General features: G+C 51.5%; 1 protein-coding gene across 1 annotated transcript; it reads left to right on the top strand.

Annotated features, from left to right (window-relative positions):
* Positions 1 to 3,796: 3,796 nt before the first annotated feature.
* Positions 3,797 to 18,851, top strand: Qprt (quinolinate phosphoribosyltransferase). The gene is made up of 4 exons (XM_006977064.4): positions 3,797 to 3,948; positions 17,298 to 17,833; positions 18,073 to 18,204; positions 18,319 to 18,851. The coding sequence occupies exons 1-4, from the start codon at positions 3,936 to 3,938 to the stop codon at positions 18,535 to 18,537; spliced, it is 900 nt and encodes a 299-aa protein (XP_006977126.1). The 5' UTR covers positions 3,797 to 3,935; the 3' UTR covers positions 18,538 to 18,851.
* The last annotated feature ends 1,488 nt before the right edge of the window (positions 18,852 to 20,339 follow it).

Raw genomic sequence — 20,339 nt, 5'->3', positions numbered from 1 at the left:
CAGCAAGTGCTCTTAACAGCTGTGCATCTCTCCAGCCCCTAACATATTTATTTGTATTATTAAACATTTACATATTTTAGCTAACAATCTATTAGCAAGGAAAAAAAGCAAAGCTCTTTCTGCCCAGATTTTTGTCATTTGAGATGAGGTCTCACCATGTAGACCACACTGACCTCCAACTCAGAGATCCTGCCTCTGCTTTCTGGGTGTTGGGATTAAAGGCGTGCAACACCGCATGTTGCTCTTAGTTTTTATTTTTTTTTTTAAGATTTATTTATTTTATTGTTATTTGTGTAATTGTTTGTCTGCACATGTGTAAGTAAACCATGAGGATGCCCAGTGCTCTCATAGGCCAGAGGAGAGTGTCAGATCCTCCAGGAATTGGAGTTATAGATGATTGTGAGCGGTTATGTGCCTGCCAGGAACTGAATCCAGGTCCTTCCCAAGAACAGCAAGGGCTCTTCACAGTTGAGCCATCTCTCCAGCCCTCTAGATTGTTTTTGTTTTGTTTTGGTTTTTCAAGACAGGGTTTCTTTGTGTAACAGTCTTATCTGTCCTGGAACTAGTTCTTTAGACCAGGCTGGCCTCAAACTCACAGAGATGCACTTGTCTCGGCCTCCTGAGCACTAGGATTAAAGGCATGAGCCACCACTGCCTGGCTAGATTGTTTGTTTGTTTTTATTACTATTTTGTTATTATTTGAAAGATCATACACTAACCACTTGTGGCAGCACATACCTCAGCTCGGAAGGAAAAGGCAGACAGATCAATGTGAGCTTGAGGTTAGCCTGGTCTACACAGTGGGTTCCAGGCCAGCCGGGGCTACACAGTGAAATCCTGTTTTGAGAGACGGGGTAGTGGGGACACATTTATTCAGAGGACATTGACCACATCGGTCAACCATTACCTCTGACTCCCCTTAGTGCCTGCACCTCACCTCCCTCCAGATTCCTGTCCTCTTTTTTCCTTTTTTGTTATCAGTAACTCCTTGAGTCCAATTGGTACTGCCCATATGCACAAGGTGTGTGGCCGTCCCTTGGGGCATGAGCAAACTCCCAGCGGGAAAGTGACATTCTCTCCCTCCCTCAGCATCTATCAGCGGCTGCCAATAGCGCCCTTGATGGGTGGGGCCCTTCAATGGTGAAATTTTGACTGGGCTTGCTCTTGTGCAGATAACCACAGCTCCTGTGAGTTGATATAAACAACAGCCATATCATGCCCAGAAGTTGGCATTCACAGCTCTCTTCCCTAATCTCTGACTCTTAATGTCTTTCTACCCCCAATTCCATGGTTCTTCCTGAGCCTTGGGTGGTGGGGTTGGTATAGATGACCCATCTGCAGCTGAGAACTCAGTTATTTATGCCCAGCACTTGGACCGGTTAGGAGTCTCTGCATTAACCACCATTTGCTGCCAAAAGAAGCTTCTCTAAGGTGCAGAGCGGCACAGCTCTACAGGAATAACCACAAATTAAAATGCAGTCTGGCATCCAGGCACGGTGGCGCACGCCTGTGATCCCAGCACACTGTGAGTTCAAGGCCAGCCTGGTCTACAGAGCAAGTTCCAGGACAGTGAGGGCTACATAGAGAAACCCTGTCTCAGGAAGACAGAGGAGAGAGAGAGAGAGAGAGAGAGAGAGAGAGAGAGAGAGAGAGAGAGAGAGAGAGAGAGAGAGAGAGAATGGAGTTTGAAAGCATGATCATTTAACAAAATAACAACAGTAGATTCCATGATAGGGCCTATGTTCTCCCTAGCCATAGACTTTGGACCAGGTTTACAGTACCAAGCAAGAAATCCCTCCTTTGGAGCAGGCTTCATATCTAGAAAAACAGGAGACTGGTTACCCCTGTAACTGCAATGCAGTATAGCATCAGAGGTTGCGTCTTATCAGTAGGGCAGTGTTATATCGTGTAGGGTCCAGCACTGGGTAAGACACTGCTATCTTTTTCTCCCAGCAGCCTGCATAGCACCGTCAGACATTATGTAGGCTAGCCAACGAGAGAGAGTTTCCTAGTTAGTTCAAGGTTAATTTCTTTATATTATGCATTCAAATTGAGTGATATTTTCAGTAGTGTCTTACCCCCAAAGTTATGGTGGGCAACCAGGAGCAGTGGCAATAGTCTGTGCTGTTTTGGGGTCATCTGGAGCCTCCCTGAGCAATAACTCCTAGGGAGGTGTCCTGTCGCTGGCACTGAGGTTTTCCTTTAATAACCCTCATCTTCTGGGGAAGCATTATCCACCCCATGCAGGGTACTTCTGTTCAAACTCCTTCTTCTTCTTCTTTTAAGATTTATTTATTTATTTATTATGCAGGCTAGAAGAGGGCACCTGGGCACCAGATCTCATTACAGATGGTTGTGAGCCACCATGTAGTTGCTGGGAATTGAACTCAGGACCTCTGGAAGAGCAGTCAGTGTTCTTAACCTCTGAGCCATCTCTCCAGCCCCCTCAAACTCCTTCTTTAAAAAACATTATATATTAGCTGGGTGTGGCAGCACATGCCTTTAATACCAGCACTTGGGAGGCAGAGGCAGGCGGAGCTCTGAGTTCAAGACCCACCTAGTCTACAAAGTGAGTTTGAGGACAGCCAGGGCTACACAGAGAATTCCAATCTTGAAAAAAACAAAAACAAACAATATATATATATATATATATATATATATATATATATATATTTTAAACCAGTGGATTTCCATAAGGCTTCTTCATATATTCTTAATTTTGGTTACCGTCCTTCCCTACCCTCTCCTGTCCCGAATCCTTCATCTCCACTTAACCCTGAGCTTATCTCCTCTCTCATTCCATGTCCTCAGTGTTCTACTTTCTCCACTAGTTTTTCCTGAGTTGGGAGGTTGTAGGTTTCCCTATAGCTTTTTCATTTCAGTTAAACCTTCCACCAAGACCTCCTTCCCACCCAGCTTGAACATTTCCCCCTCCAAGACCCCTGTCTCTCCTTTAATTTTACCTGTATTTACTGACCCAGCCCCTAGGTATCCACCCTGGGGTCCATCTCTCGTTTCTGGTTCCCACACACACTCTAGGTGAAACATCACAACAGAAGATTTAGAGCTAGGAGCCGTGTGTGAGTGAGAACATCCGCCATTGCTCTTTTAAAGCTGCTGATGCACAGTCTCCACGGCACCCTTACAACCTCATCCAACTCTCTGGATCTCCCAAAGACCCCACCTCCAAATACCTCAGCTGTATACATTTGGGGGATACATTTTCAACACACTGACTTTGGAGAAACTCATTCAAACTGTGGCTGTCAGGAAGAGGAAGGGAGAATCCGGGGACATTTGTGGGTTTCCTGCTCTGTCCCTCACATACTTTCTTCCTTGGCTAGTGTTTTATTTTATAGCTAAAGAAAATGGAGACACAAGAAAAGGTATTTGAAATAAAAAGAGAATGGCCTGGATGTGGTGGTGCATGCTTAATCCCAGCATGGAGGTGGGGGTGGGGTGGGGTGGGGGGTGCCCAGGCAGGTGGATTTACACAGTCAGACCCTCTCTCAGAGCTTGGAATGGGGGAAACGGAATTGGGAGTTGACTGCAGCTCTAGGACCCATGGTTTCCCCAGGGCACCACTAACAAGGCTTTCTGGCCCTCCCAGGAGAGTGGGGTCCGGTGGGGTCCGGCATTCATAGCCATGCACTCCGAGGGAACTCCAGGAGGGCTGGAAATGGGAGAAAACAGGGCCCCTTTGGTGCCAGAAGGGGCAGAATCTAAATCTCACCACTGAGCCGTTCTCCCTGACTCAGGGGTTCACAATGGGGCTGGCTTAGCGAGGGTCCGGGAGGAGGACCGCGAGGCCTCTCCGGAAGACCAGCCCAGCTCGGCCCCTCCCCACTCTCTCTGGCAGCCCCACCCCAGCTTCAACCTCTGGAATCAGCGATCTGGACAGTGGTGGACACACTGACCGGCTGCTCCAAGTCACCATGGACCCTGAAGGTGACATACGTCTCGCTTTGTGTCCCTGTCTCCCAGGTCCCCTACTGCCTGTCCCTCTCCTGATTCCCGCCATCTCTATCCCTCTCTCTTCTCTAAAGACCCCCCTTTCCCTCTCGTCTCTCCTGGACCTTCTTCCCAACCCCACTGCTCTCTGACTGGGCTGAACCCTCAAAGTCCTCTTGCTTACTCTTCCTTCTGTGTGGAGTCCTAAGGGCAGAAGCTGGAGGATGGGATGGAGGAGGTGGAGGTGCTGGGGGCAAATGGACTGGTAGTGGGGACCTGAAAAGGGGAGCAGTCCTGGACTCTGCCCCCTGTTAGCAGCCAAGAGGAGCAGAGGCAAAGTCCTGTCTCATCCCTGCAGGGTGGGGGCAGGGGATGAAGTCCGAGCCTGTGCTCAGGCCGGTCAGAGTCGGGCTTGGGAGTCCAGCCCCTGTTTGAGTCCAGAGTGCAGCAGGACAGTGCCAGGCCTCTACATTTTCACAGCCTCTTTTTCCCGCATCTGTAAACATGACAATGGCTGGAATGCAACTCAGCGGTCCCGCGTTCGCTCTCGTGCTTAAGGCCCCGTGTTCCGCCCTGGCGTTTAGACGGCGCATATTTGAATCTTTGCGTTTCCTTTCCCTCCCTGGGGTCTCCTTCCCCGTCCTCTGTCCTCAATCCTGGTTTGTAACTCCGATCTCGACTGCGGAGCCTGCTCTGGATCTGTAGCTCTGCCTAGCACCCCTGGAGCACCTGTGCAGATCAGGCCGGCCTCAAACTTGCCTGACTCCGCCTCCCAAGCGCGGGGTCAACACCGTGTCTGGGCTGCCTTTCCCTTTACTTCCAAAGTAAACTGACCTGGATTTGAGTCCCAGGCGAATTCACAGCTGTGGGAACTCTGGGAAGTTGTTTACCCTGTAGGGAGGATCCTGGGTTTCTATCCGGAAGATGTGGCAGGACTGCAGGGAAACTCAATCGCCTTTGCGGATGTCCAGGCTGGTCCTTTAGGGACGAGTTCTTTACTGAGGAACCATGGATGGGTTTCCAGGGAGGCCTGAATGCCCAATATGAATATGAAATTCAGAGAAAATAGCCATGTAGTCTTTTTTTTTTTCCTGAGAAAGGGGGTTTATAATGATAATTTTCGCCAGATCCAGGTTTCTAAATTTTTTAACTTGTCATTATTGTGAGTGCATGGTGGGGGGTGTCACGTGTCACAGCATGGAGGTCAGAGGGCACCTTTTCAGAGGCCATCTTTGCACATCTCTGGGGATGGAGCTCAGGTCCCTCCTGAGCTGTCTTTCAGGCCTTGTATTCATTTATTTTTAAGACAGGTTATCTTTTAGTGTTTATTGATGTTATTTTAAATTCTGTGTATATATGGCAGGACGTGTGTGCACGTGCTTGGGGGTGCTCAGAGGACATAGGCAGTGAATCCCCCTATAGTTACAGGTGGTTGTAAGCCACCTGATGGGTGTGCTGGGAACAGAACTTGGATCCTTTGCAAGAACCGTGTGCATGTAACCTCTGAGCATCTCTCCGGTACCACTGCTACGCGGGGCCACATCTCCAGGGTCCCAATTCACAGCTCAAAACGGCCTGAAATTCACTATGTAGCCCAGGCTGACCTGGAACTTAGGATCCTCCTGCCTCAGTCTCCCAAGTGCTGACCTTGCAGGTGTGTGCCCCACACCCAAATTCTTAAGAATAATTTAAAACCTCAAAAACTTCAAGGATGGGGTCTAGAGAGGTGGTTCAGTGGGTAAATTGTTTGCCTCACCAGAAGGAAGACCTGATTTCAGATTCCCCAGGATCCACACAAAAGCTGGTCTGGATCCTCGTGTGTGTGCGCGCGCATTGGGGGAGCAGGGCTGGCAGGAGGGTGGTTGTGATGGGAGAGACAGGCAGATCCTTTGAGCTCAGTAACCAGCCAGTTTTAGCCAGTTTGTGAGTTCCAGGTTCATTCAGAGATCTAGTATTTAAAAGAAAGAAAGAAAGAAAGAAAGAAGGAAGGAAGGAAGGAAGGAAGGAAGGAAAGAAAGAAAGAAAGAAAGAAAGAAAGAAAGAAAGAAAGAAAGAAAGAAAGAAAGAAAGAAAGAAAGAAAGAAAGAAAGAAAGAAAGAAAAAGAGAGAGGAAAATACTCTAGTCTACCAATCTCTGGTACACACACACACACACACACACACACACACACACACACACACACGCGCGCGCGCTCATGGACATCTCTGTGGCCTCCCTAGCACAGAGTTTAGAGGCCACCTCAGAGTCACCCACATCAAGTCCCATCCCTGCCACCTGACCGCCATGTCACCTAGACTAGATACTTTTCTCACTGTGCTCAGTTCCCTCGTTGGTAAATTAAACATAGTGCCTTCCCAAAGGAGGGTAGGATTAAACACCATCCCAAAGGGCCGGGTACCCAGAAACAGGCTAGTGGGGGGTCCCTTATAGCAGGCTTTCTTGGACCACCAGCCCCTAAATCATGACACAGAGACTTACATTAATTATGAAAGCTTGGCCTTAGCTCAGGCTTGTTTCTAACTAGCTCTTATAACTTGAATGAACCCATTTCTATTAATTTATGTGCTGCCACCAGGCTCGTGGCTTTTACCTCCCCTCCTACATGTCCTGATTTCTCTGCGTCAGGCTGGCGACCCCACCTTTCTTCTTCCCGGATCTCTCTGTCCCCAGAAGTCCCAGCTATCCTCTTCCTGCCTAGCTATTGGTCATTCAGCTTTTTATTAAACCAATCACAGTGACACATCTTCACACAGTGTAAAGGAATATTCCCCAACAGTCCCTCAACTCTGCCTCTGCACTTTCTGTTGCTTTTCAAGACAGGGTTTCTCTGTGTAGCCCTGGCTGTCCTGAAACTCACTCTACGGACCAGGCTGGCCTCAAACTCAGAGATCCACCTGCCTCTGCCTCCTGAGAGACCAGGTTCCACTTTTGGAAGCCCTGAACTCTCCATCTCCGTGTTTGGTGTGTCAGACTCAAAGTTTTCCCTTTGAGCAGCTATTCTGATGTTTCTTCTCTTCCTCCTTCATCATCATCCTAAACCGGGCATGGAGGGCACCCACTCACTTCATGGCCCTCGACTATCCAGTGGTTACATCCCCTGGAGTTACCTCCACAGCACCGCGGTCCTATCTTTTTTGTTTGCCTCCTTCGAGCATCCTGTCCTCAAGGTTCCGGTGCCTTGCTGCCTCACCCATGTGACATCTGATGCTCGCCTCTGGGCTCAGCCAGAAGGTCGGTGAGGGCCAGTGAGCTGCATGAGATAAGCCAAGAGAGGGCAAACAAGGAAGGGGGTGAGGCCCAGGCTGGGGAACCAGGGAAACAAAGTGCCAGTCCAGAGTGTGGCAGAAGCAGCTGGGAGCCAGCAGGCAAAGGCGGAGAGGTTCCAGTGGGGTGAGAACGCTGAGCCCATGTGAGCATCATGGTGGCCAAGCACTGTCCCGTGACCTTGAGACACAGGCCCTGCTGTCACAGTTCATTCTGATTCACCGCCTCTTGCCAAAGCCTTTCAATAGCTTCCTAACCAAGAACCCTAGGCACAGTTTAAATGTATGTCTGTGCGAGGGCAAGCATGTCCATGGAGTGCAAGCCAGAGGACAGCTTCCGGGACTCAGCTCTCTTCTTCTCTCTTGTGGGTTCTGGGATTAAACCAAAGTCATCAGACTTGAAGGCAAGGTCTTTGTTCACTGAGCCGCCTCACTGGCCCTTAAATACTAAAACTTCAGTCTTCATGGCTTTATCCAGTGACTTCCTGTTGCCCAGGGACCAGAACCTGGTTCTGAACTCTCCTCCAAGCCCGCTCTGCCTGGCTCATTCCATGACTCAACCTTTTCTCTCTCATTCCTTTCTCAGTACCAGAACCACATCTACCAGTATCTACCATCCTACCACCCCTCCCGGGTGCCTGTGGCCTCCCCCTCTCCCCCCTCCCCCCGTCTCTCCCCCCCCCCTCTCTCTCCCCCCCTCTTCCCCCCCCCCTGAGCTTTTTCCCTGGTCAAAGCCTAACCTATTTGCAGGGCCAACACTTTACAGCCTCACCTTTGCCCTCACACTTCATTAACAAATCTTTCTTCACCCTCATGTGTCCCATTTCAGCACGCGGTATAGGGGGCTTTACTGGGTCCTATTTGGAAGTCATTTCTGTTCCCTAGAAGTGAGAGAGCGATGGGAAGACCTTGTCAGGAAGCTGCAGTGTGGGCTAGCCTCTGTCTCCACCTGGTGTTTGTTGAGTGAATCAACAAATAAGCTGTGACACTAAAGTCCTGAGGCTGGTGGCCAGGCCTGGTCTCAGACACAGATGTGAATTGTCCCCTGCCCTCACAACTGTCCCCCTGTGACTCTCACTTTCAGAGAACCCAAGGGAACATGGGGTGGAGTCAGGATTGCAATCCAGATGTTTCTGACTCATCCTCCAGGCCAGGAGCAAAGGCCTGGCATTTTGGGTGTAGCTTGAAGAACTTTGTCTTGATGCAGCATGTGGTCTGGTCCCCTGTTTTCTCTTTTCTGACCCGGAAGAAGTGCTCACCAGAGCACTCTGGTTCCCTAAGAGGACTGCTCCAGTTCTGGAGCAAGCTCATGATCACAGACACAGGAGGGTAGTGGACCTGGAGGACCCATTGCTTGAGGCAGTTTGGGTCCTTTGTCTACAGGTTTATATCATCAGCCCTGTCTTTCCTGGGATCCGAGGTGACTGCAGGCATGACTCAGAGGAAAAGGAGGAATAAAACTGAGCTAGATCTATAACCATCCCTTCTTCTTGGTAGTGAAGTGTGTGAATGAGTCCTTAACATGACCAGCCCAGCTTTATGACCTCAAGCCTACCCTTCCCAGTTGTATGAACTTACACTATTTTGTACCTCCATTTCCTTACCTATAAAATGGGTATAATTGTGGTTGTGAAGATTAAATTGTAAACATCCTGGTGAGAATCCTTTTGCATCTGTATGCTTGTGTGTGTGTGTGTGTATGTACACACACACACACACACACACACACACACACACACACACGCATGGTAGGGGGTGCATGCATGTGAAGGGCAGAGGTTAATCTCGGGTGTTTCCGCAGGAGCCATTCACCTTAGTTTGATTTTCTGTGCGCGTTATCTGTGGGTTCTGGGGATCTGCATGCTTTCCCAGCAAGCACTTTACCCCTGGGCCGTCTCCCAGGGCCAGAATGAAGACACCCGAAGGAGACACTTGTGCCTTCTCTTCGGCTGTGACATTATTGAAATAATGATCTCCAAAAAATTAGAAGTTCCTGGGAAGCTTATGCTGAAGCTCAGGACCAGTCAGAGGAGCAGGTCTGCAGGAGGGAGACTGCCCCGGCTACTGGTCAGAGCACCTTGCAGGAGGGACGGCCATGATGGGATGGTGGGCAGGACCACCCCTGACCCGGACTGCGCAGTCACCCTGTATTTACATCTCAACCTCACATGAAGATCCCAATGATGGCCCAGGCTGGCCTTGAACATGACGTTCTCCTATCTCATTGTTTTTAGTAGCTAGAGTTACAGGCTCATACCACCACACTGGAATCACCTTTTTACCTTTTTTATTTTATTTATTTATTATTATTATTGTTGTTGTTGTTATTTTTAAGAAAAGGTCTCATATAGCCAAGGCTGGCTTCCAACCCTCTACATTGCTGAGGGTGACCTTGAACTTCTGATCCTCCTGCCTCCATCTCCAGATGCTGGAATTACAGGCGTGCTGGAGATGGGACTCAGGACTTCCTACACGTCAGGGAAGAACTCCACCAAATTAGCTATACCCTATCCGTGCCATGTACACTGTATCAGAGTTTTATTCACCTCAAATAATCAATTAAAAAGGTATCCCTTGAGAGGTCAGGTTTACAGCCGGATGAAATTATCCTCAGCAATCTGTCCCCACCAGGCCGCTCACCGCACCAGCCCGGCTCCACCGCCTCCCCCTGAAGCTCAGCTTCTCTCTGAGTTAATGCCTTCCAGTGGCAGCTGCTAATTAGGAGAGCCTGGATATTCAGAACCACTCTCGGGAATCCCTTTTGTTGGAAATGTTAACCAATGAGGCTTAAAGAACACCAGATGTGTTTGTTTATTCCCCCAAGTGGAAATAGTGTGAACAGTGTGCCCGACACCAGGCAACCAGGTCCGCTCATCTCCAAGCTGTCTGTGTGTGGGAAGTGTGGGGGCTGAAGCAGCTGGGTTCTCCTGAGAGCACTCACTGTGGAGAGGGTAGAGCAATGGCTGCCTGCTCCAATCTCTTCGATCACTCTCCAGCTCTGCTCTTTAGGAAGGTTCTCTGTCCGTTTCCCGGCCTCAGTTTTCCATCTATAAACACGATAGCTCTGTAGTGTGGAGGACCGTGGGTAGCCTCTATGACAGCACACAGCCAGTGCCCTGGTATGGTGGACACCGGTGTGTGGTGGTGATTGACCTTCCCAGACTCAGAAACTCTGCTAGCAGTTAGATTCAGGCTGTGCCTTCCACAGAGTATCCTTCCACACGCCCCCTCCTCCCTCCCCCGGAGCTGGGGCCCAGGGATCAACATTTTGCACAGCTCTCCACTAATTCTGTTGTGCAAGAAAACTCGGAGAACAGAGACACAGCTCGGTAGTTAGAGCACGTGCTGCTCTCGCAGAGGACTGGGGTTTGGTTCCTAGCACTTACACCCTGGCTCACAACTATCTGTGACTCCAGCTCCAGGAGCTCCAATAACTTCTGGCCTCGGAGGGTCCACATGTAGTGAACACACACATATGGAAGCAAAACACTCATATACATAAAAACATCTTTAAAAAGTTAGAATGAGAAATGCATGTTTGGGTTCCTGACCATCTTATTCTTGCAACCCTGAGTCACGGGAGGACGAGAAAAATCTTTTGTTCTCATGTTCAGTCTCCCAGCGCATCCCCTTATCCATCTGAATTTCCTGGCACTGGAAGCTTTTTGGGAGGGGTCAGCAGAAAGAAGCTGAGAACGTTCATTTCCCAAGCCAAAGAATGAGGTAATAACCCATCAGACCTGTGTGATGAAGCCGCCGAACGGTGCAGCTTGGTGGTGGGTGCCTACCTGACAAGTGGTAAGGAGGTGGTTGTGTCTAGACTCACAGGCTCAGCTCCTTTTGATCTCCCCCTCCTCCTCTCCCTGACAGGCTCTCAGTCAGCAGCCCAGGCTGGCCTCAGCTCTCTTTATGACTGGGCCTCGGGAGTGCCGAGGTTAGTGAAGGTGCCACCTCTCCTGGGGTATCTTGTTTTCTGAGTGCTGTCTTCCTCATGCTCAGTTCGGAGCCGCTGTTCTGTGGGACTGGCAACGGCTTGTGACATTGGTCGCAGCACTGGTTCCTGTCCACTTAAGTGGAGAAGTCAATGAGTTTTAGTAACTTCACTGAGTCGAACGCCTTCATCACCCTAAGAAGGTCCCAGCCTGTTAGTTCAGTCTCAGCTTCTGACACCCACAGGAGTCACATGGATGGTGTCACATTACACAAGCATTTGCGTTCTTATTTTTTTTTTGTATTTTTTATTGTAATGTTATTTTTATTTTTTGAGACATTTTCTTTCTACATAGCCCTGGCTGTCTCAGAACTTGCTCTGTGGACCAGTCTGACCTCAAACTCACAGAGATCTACCTGCCTCTGCCTCCAGAGGGCTGGGATTAAAGGCATAAGTCACCATGCCCAGTTAATTTTTTTTTTTAATTTTAAAAATTACATTTATTTGTTGTTTGTTTGTTTGTTTGGGTATGTAGATCAGAAGATAGGAGTGGACCTCTTCTTTTATCTTGCAGGGGCCTGGGATGGAACTCAATTGGTTAAACTTGGTGGCAGGCATCTCTCCCGAATGAGTTATTTCGCTGGCCTTAGCCTCAAACTTTTGTTTGTGGTTGTTGTTTGTTTTGTTGAGTCAGGGTCTTGTTATGTAGCCCCGATGGCCTGGAACTCACAGAGATCCACTTGCTGCTGCTTCTTAGGTGCTGGGTTTAATGGTATGTGCCACCATGCCTGGCCGGCCATAAGACAGTTCCTGGTTTACACCACCAATTTAAGCACTGGTTTTAAACACCGGCTCTTTGGGATGGGCACTGATTACAATCCAGACCGTGTGCTACAGCTGTGTTCTGCCACTGAACCTGCCTCTCCAGATGGAGCCTCTCCCTCCTCCTCTCCCCTGCCCTTCCCCTCCCCCTCTTTCTTTTGAGACAGGTCTCACTATTTGCTCTGGCTGTCCTGGAACTCGCGCTGTAGACCAGGCTAGCCTTGAACTCACAGAGATCCGCCTGCCTTTGCCTCCCGAGTGCTGGGATTAAAGGTGTGCGCCACCACCGCCCAGCCTTGCTTCTTTGTCTTTATTTCTCCCTCTTTTCATTTACGTTTATTAGCATATGTTATTTGTACAAACCAAAGCGTTTCATACATGACCACAGTGGACTTTGACCTTCCTCCCCATCATCCTCTTTGCCTTCTCATGCCTCCTGCTAGACCTCATCTTCCCCCAGACAGCTTCCTTCTACTTTTAGTGTTTTATTTTTCAATCTAGGCTCCACATCTGAGAGAAAACATGTAATGTGTGTCTTAACATGATTTCCAGTTCTAACCATTCTGCAAATGGTAATTTTGTTTTTCTTTGAGACTAAGGCTTCCCTATGCATATACACGGTGTTTTCTTTATTCATCCTGTTGGGGGGCATTGGGGCTGACTCTGTGACTTGGAGATATCTGAGTAGTGCTGCCGTGAGCCCCTCTGAGCCTGGGATTGGAGCCCAGCCAGGATCTGCAGCAGCTACATCCAAGACAAGGTCTCTCTGTGTAACAGTCCTGGCTACCCTGGAACTCACTCTGTAGACCAGGCTGGCCTCCAACTCACAGAGATCCACCTGCCTCTGTCTCCCGAGGCGAGCGCCGCCGCCGCCGCCGCCGCCGCCGCCACCACCACCACCGCCTGGCGCATCCCAGTTCTTATGCTGCATTTGAACATTCACTTATTCTCTCTCTGTCTCTGTCTCTCTCTCTGTCTCTGTCTCTGTCTCTCTCTGTCTCTTTCTCTCTGTGTCTCTCTCTGTGTATACATGGAGGTCATGAGGACAACGTGTGTGAAAGTCAGTTCTTCCCTTTCTCCATGTGGGTCGCAGGGATGAGACTCAGGTCATCAGGCTAGGCAAGGCTAAGCCGTAGGCATCTTTATCCTCAGCCAACTCGCTGGCTCTGAGCTCGGCTTTTAACCTTCCTATGTATCCGTCTTCGTTGGGATGTGAGGGAGACTTGGATACCTGGCATCCCCCCCTCCCAGATTCTGATGCAGCTGACAGTTAAAACAGGCTTTCCAGATGACCCCAGCCACGCTTCTCTGGGTGAGGGCCCTTGCTCAGCACCCGAAGCCAGCGGCTCACACTCACCGCCTCCACTTCCTCGCCTCACAGTGTCATTTTTGACTGTGACCTTGCCGCTCTGTTTCCTCCACACACTACCCAGACCGCTTTAGCCAAGGCCTCTTAGTCACAAAGTTGCTCAGTCCAATGACCCATTTTCAGTCTTCCACTTGAATCTCCTCTCCACAACCCCCAAACATCCGCTCTTGACTCTTCTCTGTGTGACATCAGCCACACCTCTGCCTGCACCTCCTCCCAGGCTGCGCCCACAGTCTGGCTAGTCCTCACTCCCGCGTCTCCTGGGAACGGACCCATCTACCTACTCTACGCACCATTCATGTTTCTCGTGGGCGGCGGCGACGTCAACACCTGCAGAAAGCCGCCTCCCCCCCCACCCCCCCACCCCCCCCCCAAGCTGTGCCGCTGTGAGGCTGGCTTCACCACACAGCACCACCCCACCCCGGGACACTGAGATTTGGTTTCTACGCTTTTTGAAATGGGAATAACCCTGGTGGGGAGACTGAGATGAGGCGGCATTCTGTGGTACCCACACGCCAGGGCTCCCCACGCCCTTCCCGCCTTCCCCTGATGTTCCACTTGCCCAAACTTCTCTCGTGGGGGGACTCCTGCTGTCTGTGATCAACCACTTGGAAGACGAACCCGAGGCTTCGAGACCTAACCGCTGCCAGTTTGGCAGACTCACCCCAGAAGCAGCTAGCTCTCACACCGACCGCTGCTCCCCCGCCCGCCCTACGCTGCCGCCCAGGTTTGGGGCTTTGCCACTCTTTGTTGGGTGCCTCGTTGGTGGCTGAGGTGAACCTTCCAGTAAAAACATAATCCCGGCACTTCACTTCCAGCTCTGTGGTGGTTTCCGGGCTCCTCCCATTTCTCCTGATCTCATTTTCTGCTTTTCAGCTTCAAATCCCTCTGACCCCAAACACCTCTGCCAGGCAAACATGACTCATCCTTCTCAGGGACACACAGTCACCTCCTCCAGCACCCACCACACTTGCGAGATGCTTCAGACATTTCTTTAGCCAACACACCTACTGTTTGCCTGACCACGTCCCTCCCTCGGAGTTTAGCAGTCCGGGGTCTCTGCATCATTATCCCTGTTACAGACAATCAAAGGCTGAGTTGTGGCCTGAGGTGAGAGAGGCTGAGACACTATTGAAACTCAGGTCATTCATTCCCTGCAGTCTTTGGGCTGAGTCACAACACCAAGTGGCCTCTCTGACGCCAATAACTACCACCGCATATTTGCTACAGCAGTATGAACTTGTCAATATTTGGATGTATTTACAAATTTGTTTCTTTTCTTTTTACTTCATTTTTAGGTGGGGTTTCTCTGTGTAGCTCTGGCTGTCCTTAAACTCGGTAGACCAGGTTGGCCTCAAACTCAAATCACCTGCCTCTCCTCCCGAGTGCTGGGATTCTAGGTGTGTGCCACTACTGCCTGGATCATTTTGTAAATGCTCAGCACACTATGCATTTGTTTGCTTTATTTATTTATTTATTTGGCAGAACCTTACACCGTAGCCCAGGCTGTTCTGGAACTGTGTGTGTAGCTTCAAACTTGTTGAAGCTCTCCTACCTTACCCTTCCACAAGCTGGGGTTACAAGTCTGAGCCCCTAGCTAGGCCAGGCAGCTGGAATACAGCAGAAGACTGGACAGGAGTGTGGTGCAGATTGCTGGGACTTTTGGCTTAGCAGGACCGGTAGAAAGATCAGAGAGGAGAATGATGGCTGGAGCCGGGGAAGGGACTATGAGGTCTGAGCGTGACAGGAAGACCCACCCACCGCCATCTCCACGGCAGCTGCTCAGTCAAGAGTGCAGTGATGTGAACCCGAGTTTTCACAGTGCCAGAGTCGTCAACGAAGAGGCCTGGCGGTGGTGGCGCACGCCTTTAATCCCAGCACTCGGGAGGCAGAGGCAGACAGAGCTCTGAATTCGAGGCCAGCCTGGTCTACAGATGGAGTTCCAGGACAGCCTGGACTGTTACACAGAGAAACCCTGTCTCTGAAGGGCCAGGCAGCAAGTGACAGAGCATTATCATCTGGAACTCTCGCTGTAAAGCAAGAACTCTGAATACAGTGCAGGCCAGTGAGAGCTCACAGCCGAGGAGCCAAGCAGGGGCTGGTGGTGCGGAGCTACTAACACCAAGTCCTAGAGGTCAGGAGGCACCAACTCAACAGGATTCTCAGCAAAACTGCAATTCGGAGACCAACATGGAAGTCCACAACTGTTTGGGGGAACTGGATGTGGTGGCTCACACCCGTAATCCCAGCCCTTGGATGCCTAGCGTTCAAGGTCCGCTTGGGTTCCATAGTGAATTCCAGGACAGCAGGGGTGAAGGAGAGGGGGTGGGGTGGGGGCGGGAGTTAAGGGAACCCGACAAATTGCGTGAAGGTTGCAGCTCCTCTACAGACCGACAGGTGGCAATGTTGCATCGTGTCTGGGTCCGTCTCTGCAGTGGCCAGATTCCGCAGCCCTAAAGGCTGAAAGGTCCTTTAGCTGGTGAAGGACTTAGCGGTACCATGCCCCTACCCTTTATTCCCTCACTTTCGTCTCTGGAACAACACACAACCGAGCCTAGTCTGCAGCCGCGCTAAGGCGTCTAGTTCTGAACCCGCCGCCACCTTGCTGCCGTGCGCTCTCGGCAGATTTGCCTTTCCTACGTGGTCCTTTGTGGCTGTAAATACCTGAACTTCCGGCTGTGGGTGAGGCTCGGTGGTAGAGCACTTTCTAGAAGCTCAAGGCCCTGGTTTAGATCACCACCACAAATAAAAATACCTGGTGTTCCAGAGAAAGCTAGGAGGACAGGGACTTAAGCTGTACGTCCGCTGGAGGGCTTCAGGGCATAAATAGCTAAACCTTCCGGGAAACACAGATGGCTGGAATGGAGGCGGGCAACCTGCAGGTGTACCCATGCTGTTAAATACAGAGGCCTTGGTGGTGCATGCCTGTAACCCCTGACACTCACGAGGTGGGCTGACTGGGAGCCCGGCCATCCCCGGCTACCTAAGCAGGCCATGTCTCCATAGAATAACCGGATATTAAATGTCTTATTGGTAAATAAATAGCTTTGAACCCAGTAGTAGGTTTGATACATAAAATACAAGATGGCAAGTCACATTTGAATTTCAAGTAGCAGGTCACATTTACTTACAAGTTGTTAAACGTGTCACCTGGGACATACTATACCGGAAAATGAGCCGAGTACCTACGTCCTCAGATTTCCTAACAGAGCAGAGGGGCAGTTGGCAGGAACGGGAGGAGGCGGCGTGGCAGCTGCTGTTCAGGGCACAGAGCTTGAATTCTGAAAGGGGGAGGCTGTGTGGGGTTGGTAAGACTGCTGGGCTCGAATGTGTTAGGAGATGCATCTCAGGTCGTTTCTCTAACTGTAAGTCAATTAAAGTTAAAAACAGGATGTATGGCGGGAAATGACTCAGCGGACAAAGGTGCCAAGCTTGGTAAGCTGAAGTAGAGTCCCAGGACCTACATGCTTTAGAAAACCAACTCTTGAAAGTTATCTAATGATGCGCGCGCGCACGCGCGCACACACACACACACACACACACACACACACACACACACTAGATGTAGAAAAAAAATGTACAAAAAGGAGGCATGGTTTGGCAGGAAGGAGCAAATGCCCAGCGTCTACATTTTATTATTGTTGTTGTTGCTATTTGGAGAGGAGGTCTGTGAGGTCCTCTCCCCAGCCTCCCAGAGTGTGGGGATTACCGGCCTGCACCACCACACCCAGCTCCCTTAGAAAACTCTTTGATGCTTATTGAAGGTTTACCTTTAGCTAGGTGCAGGGTATTTTTATTGACTCTGACAACCTGGTCAGCGGGGAGCCCCCACGCTCTGTCCCAGCCCAGTCTCCACCCTGATTGGCTAGCGCCCTGTTGCCCGTGCAGTTGAATATACTCGTGTGTGTCGCCTCTGGGAAGAAGTGGGAAACCGACAGTGACTCTCTGGTTCCCTCGCAGGCCTGCAGCTCCTGCTGCCCTCTCCGACCCTAGCAGCCCTGGCGAACAGCTGGCTTCAGGAAGACTGCCCGAGCCTCAATTTTGCAGCCTTGGTCACGGGGTCGGCTCCAGCACAGGCTGCGCTGTGGGCCAAATCCCCGGGGGTTCTGGCCGGGCGACCTTTCTTTGATGCCATCTTTACCCAACTCAACTGCCAAGTGTCCTGGTTCCTCCCAGAGGGATCGAAGCTGGTACCTGTGGTCAAGGTGGCAGAAGTCAGGGGACCTGCCCACCACCTGCTGCTGGGGGAACGGGTGGCCCTTAACACCTTGGCCCGCTGCAGTGGGATTGCCAGTGTGGCGGCCACAGCTGTGGAGGTGGCCAGGAGCACCGGCTGGAACGGGCATGTGGCGGGCACGAGGAAGACCACTCCGGGCTTCCGACTGGTGGAGAAGTATGGACTCCTCGTAGGCGGGGCCGCGGGCCACCGCTACGACCTGGGAGGGCTGATCATGGTGAAAGACAACCACGTGGTGGCAGCCGGCAGCGTGGACAAGGTGAGAGCCTGGATGAGGCGCTGTTCTCACTCTGGTCCGCTTCTGACCCTCATTCCAGTCCCTCCACCAGAGTCTACCAGCCACTGCTTGGTGACAAGGGATCCCAGGGTCAGGGATGGCATCTGTAAAGGCGGGAGGCCGACTTCCTTTTTGCCTGTGATTCCAAGCCCAGCTCTCTGGGCTCTCCAGGGTCCAGTGCCAGGGGACCCAACCTCACCCTCTCTCTATTGGCCCGGCAGGCCGTGCGGAGGGCCCGGCAGGCAGCTGATTTCGCTCTGAAAGTAGAGGTGGAATGCAGCAGCCTGAAGGAGGCCTTGCAGGCGGCGGAGGCTGGGGCTGATCTGGTGCTGCTGGACAACTTCAAGCCCGAGGTGAGATGGCTCGGACTCCTGGACAGGGCCTGCGGCGGGGGTGGGAGGGGGGACGGGGGTGGGAGGATGGGGCGTGGGGGGCTCTCTCACCTCCCCTTGACTTGTATCTTACAGGAGCTGCACCCCACAGCCGCTGCACTTAAAGCCAAGTTCCCCAGCGTGGCGGTGGAAGCCAGTGGGGGCGTCGCACTGGGCAACCTCCCCCAGTTCTGTGGGACCCACATTGATGTCATCTCCTTGGGGATGCTGACCCAGGCTGCTCCAGCCCTGGATTTCTCTCTCAAGCTGTTTGCTGAAGGGGATACTCCAGTGCCTTATGCCCGCCGGTCCTAAAGCTGAAGAAGACACCACGAGCATGCATTACTCTGGCTTGTTGGCCCCCTCAGGTCACACATTTTTGGGTTCAGAGGTCAACAGGATACATCTGACACCGGGGCTTCCCATTGGCTCTGCCACCACCAGCTTGTGTGACCTGCCGGGGCTGACTTTGATGTTGCTTGCCTCAGTTTTCTAATCTGTAAAATGGGTCTCATAAATGTTCAACCATGCTGGGCTGTTGGTGACAACCAGCACGCAGCATGTGGTCAGTAAATGCTAGAAGTCAGCACCGCTCAACTATTTTAAGACATAAACTTGTTCAAACACTACCTTCTCGAAGGGTGGCCCCCTTAACAAATGGTGTCTCATAGCAAGCCTCTGGCAGGCGGCAGCTGACACCACATGGCCTCTATGTGCAGCTGGGACATTTGGGAGGAGACAGCCGCTAGCTAGCACAGCCCAAAACTCTCTTTCCTTCCTGCAGTGTTGGGGGTGGGGCCAGGACCACGGGCAAGAGCTCGAACACAGCTCTGTCCTCAGCTCTCGTCCTCCCCTCCCCTCCCTCTTCTCTCCTGCTCCCTCCTCCTTCCCCTCCCCCTCTGCCTCATCATGTAGCCTCGCTGGCCTTGAACTTCTGGCTTTCAATGTGATCCCGTGTGTTGCCGCTCAACCCACCCCTCTGCACCTAACGTAAAACAGCTCTTTCTGCGCGTGTAGATTAGAGGCTGTGAGCACCAAGAAGGCGCTGGGTAGAAATGCATGGCGGTTCTCTTTTTTATACCGAGAGCAGCATCTTATATTTGCCCGTTAGCTGGGACATTACCCCTGGCCGGTGCCTGAGGCACTACCATGACCTCACCTAAGCCTGGAGTTCCTAAGGCAGTTCTAGGAGGCACATGGCCATGAGCGGCCCTAGGTGCTGGCGGTCCATGAGGTGACTCTTCCCAAGGGCTCCCTCTGCCTCTCAGAGCCCACGCTTCTCACCCCTGGCCACAAAGAGGAAAAATTCAGCTCTTTCCCACAAGGGCCCTATCCAAAGGGCCCTAGGTTGACTGAGAAATATTTCCTGCCTGGTGTCCCTTGGGGGCAAACAGCTTACTTCAGTCGGAAGCCCCACAGATTGAGGCCCACATCATCCAGACCCCTGCTCTTGGCAGACCGTGTCAGGAGGCCCAGAGTTTCTTGGCAGAGATACTGGACAGAGCTGGCTGCTGTTCTGAACGGAAGGGGCCGTCCTCATGCACATCACGATCTGGATGTGCTGCATGGCACTGCCTCATCCTCTCTGGCCCCCGCCTGGGTCCTGTCCTTCCTCCCGGGCCAGCACGGCCACACTCTGAGCAAGGTGGTCCAACTCCAGAAACCTTAGGTCCTTGAGAGCCCCGACTCCTTCCTCACTTCTGAAGAGGGAGAACGGAGTCCCCACAGAACTGGGCACTGCTGGGGCCCGGTGCAGGAAATATGGGCCCAGGGATGCTCTAGCAGTCAGAAAGCCCCCAGTCTAGAATTCTGGGTGGTAGCAGAGCCTGAGAGGCGCCATAGTGGGGAATGTGTATTAGGAGACCCAAACTCATGCTCCAGAATCTGAAATTAGTGAGTGAGCCGGGCGGTGGTGGCACACGCCTTTAATCCCAGCACTTGGGAGGCAGAGGCAGGTGGATCTTTGTGAGTTCAAGGCCAACCTGGTCTACAGAGCGAGATTCAGGAAAGGCACAAAGCTACACAGAGAAATTCTGTCTCGAAAAATAAAAAATAAAATAAAATAAAAAATAAAAATAAAATTAGTGAGTGAGGCTGGAACAGAGAGGGTGGGCTGT

This window comes from Peromyscus maniculatus, chromosome 1 (genome assembly GCF_049852395.1).
Source record: "Peromyscus maniculatus bairdii isolate BWxNUB_F1_BW_parent chromosome 1, HU_Pman_BW_mat_3.1, whole genome shotgun sequence".
In the NCBI taxonomy this organism is placed as follows: domain Eukaryota; kingdom Metazoa; phylum Chordata; class Mammalia; order Rodentia; family Cricetidae; genus Peromyscus; species Peromyscus maniculatus.
This window is presented reverse-complemented; position numbering and strand designations above follow the sequence as displayed.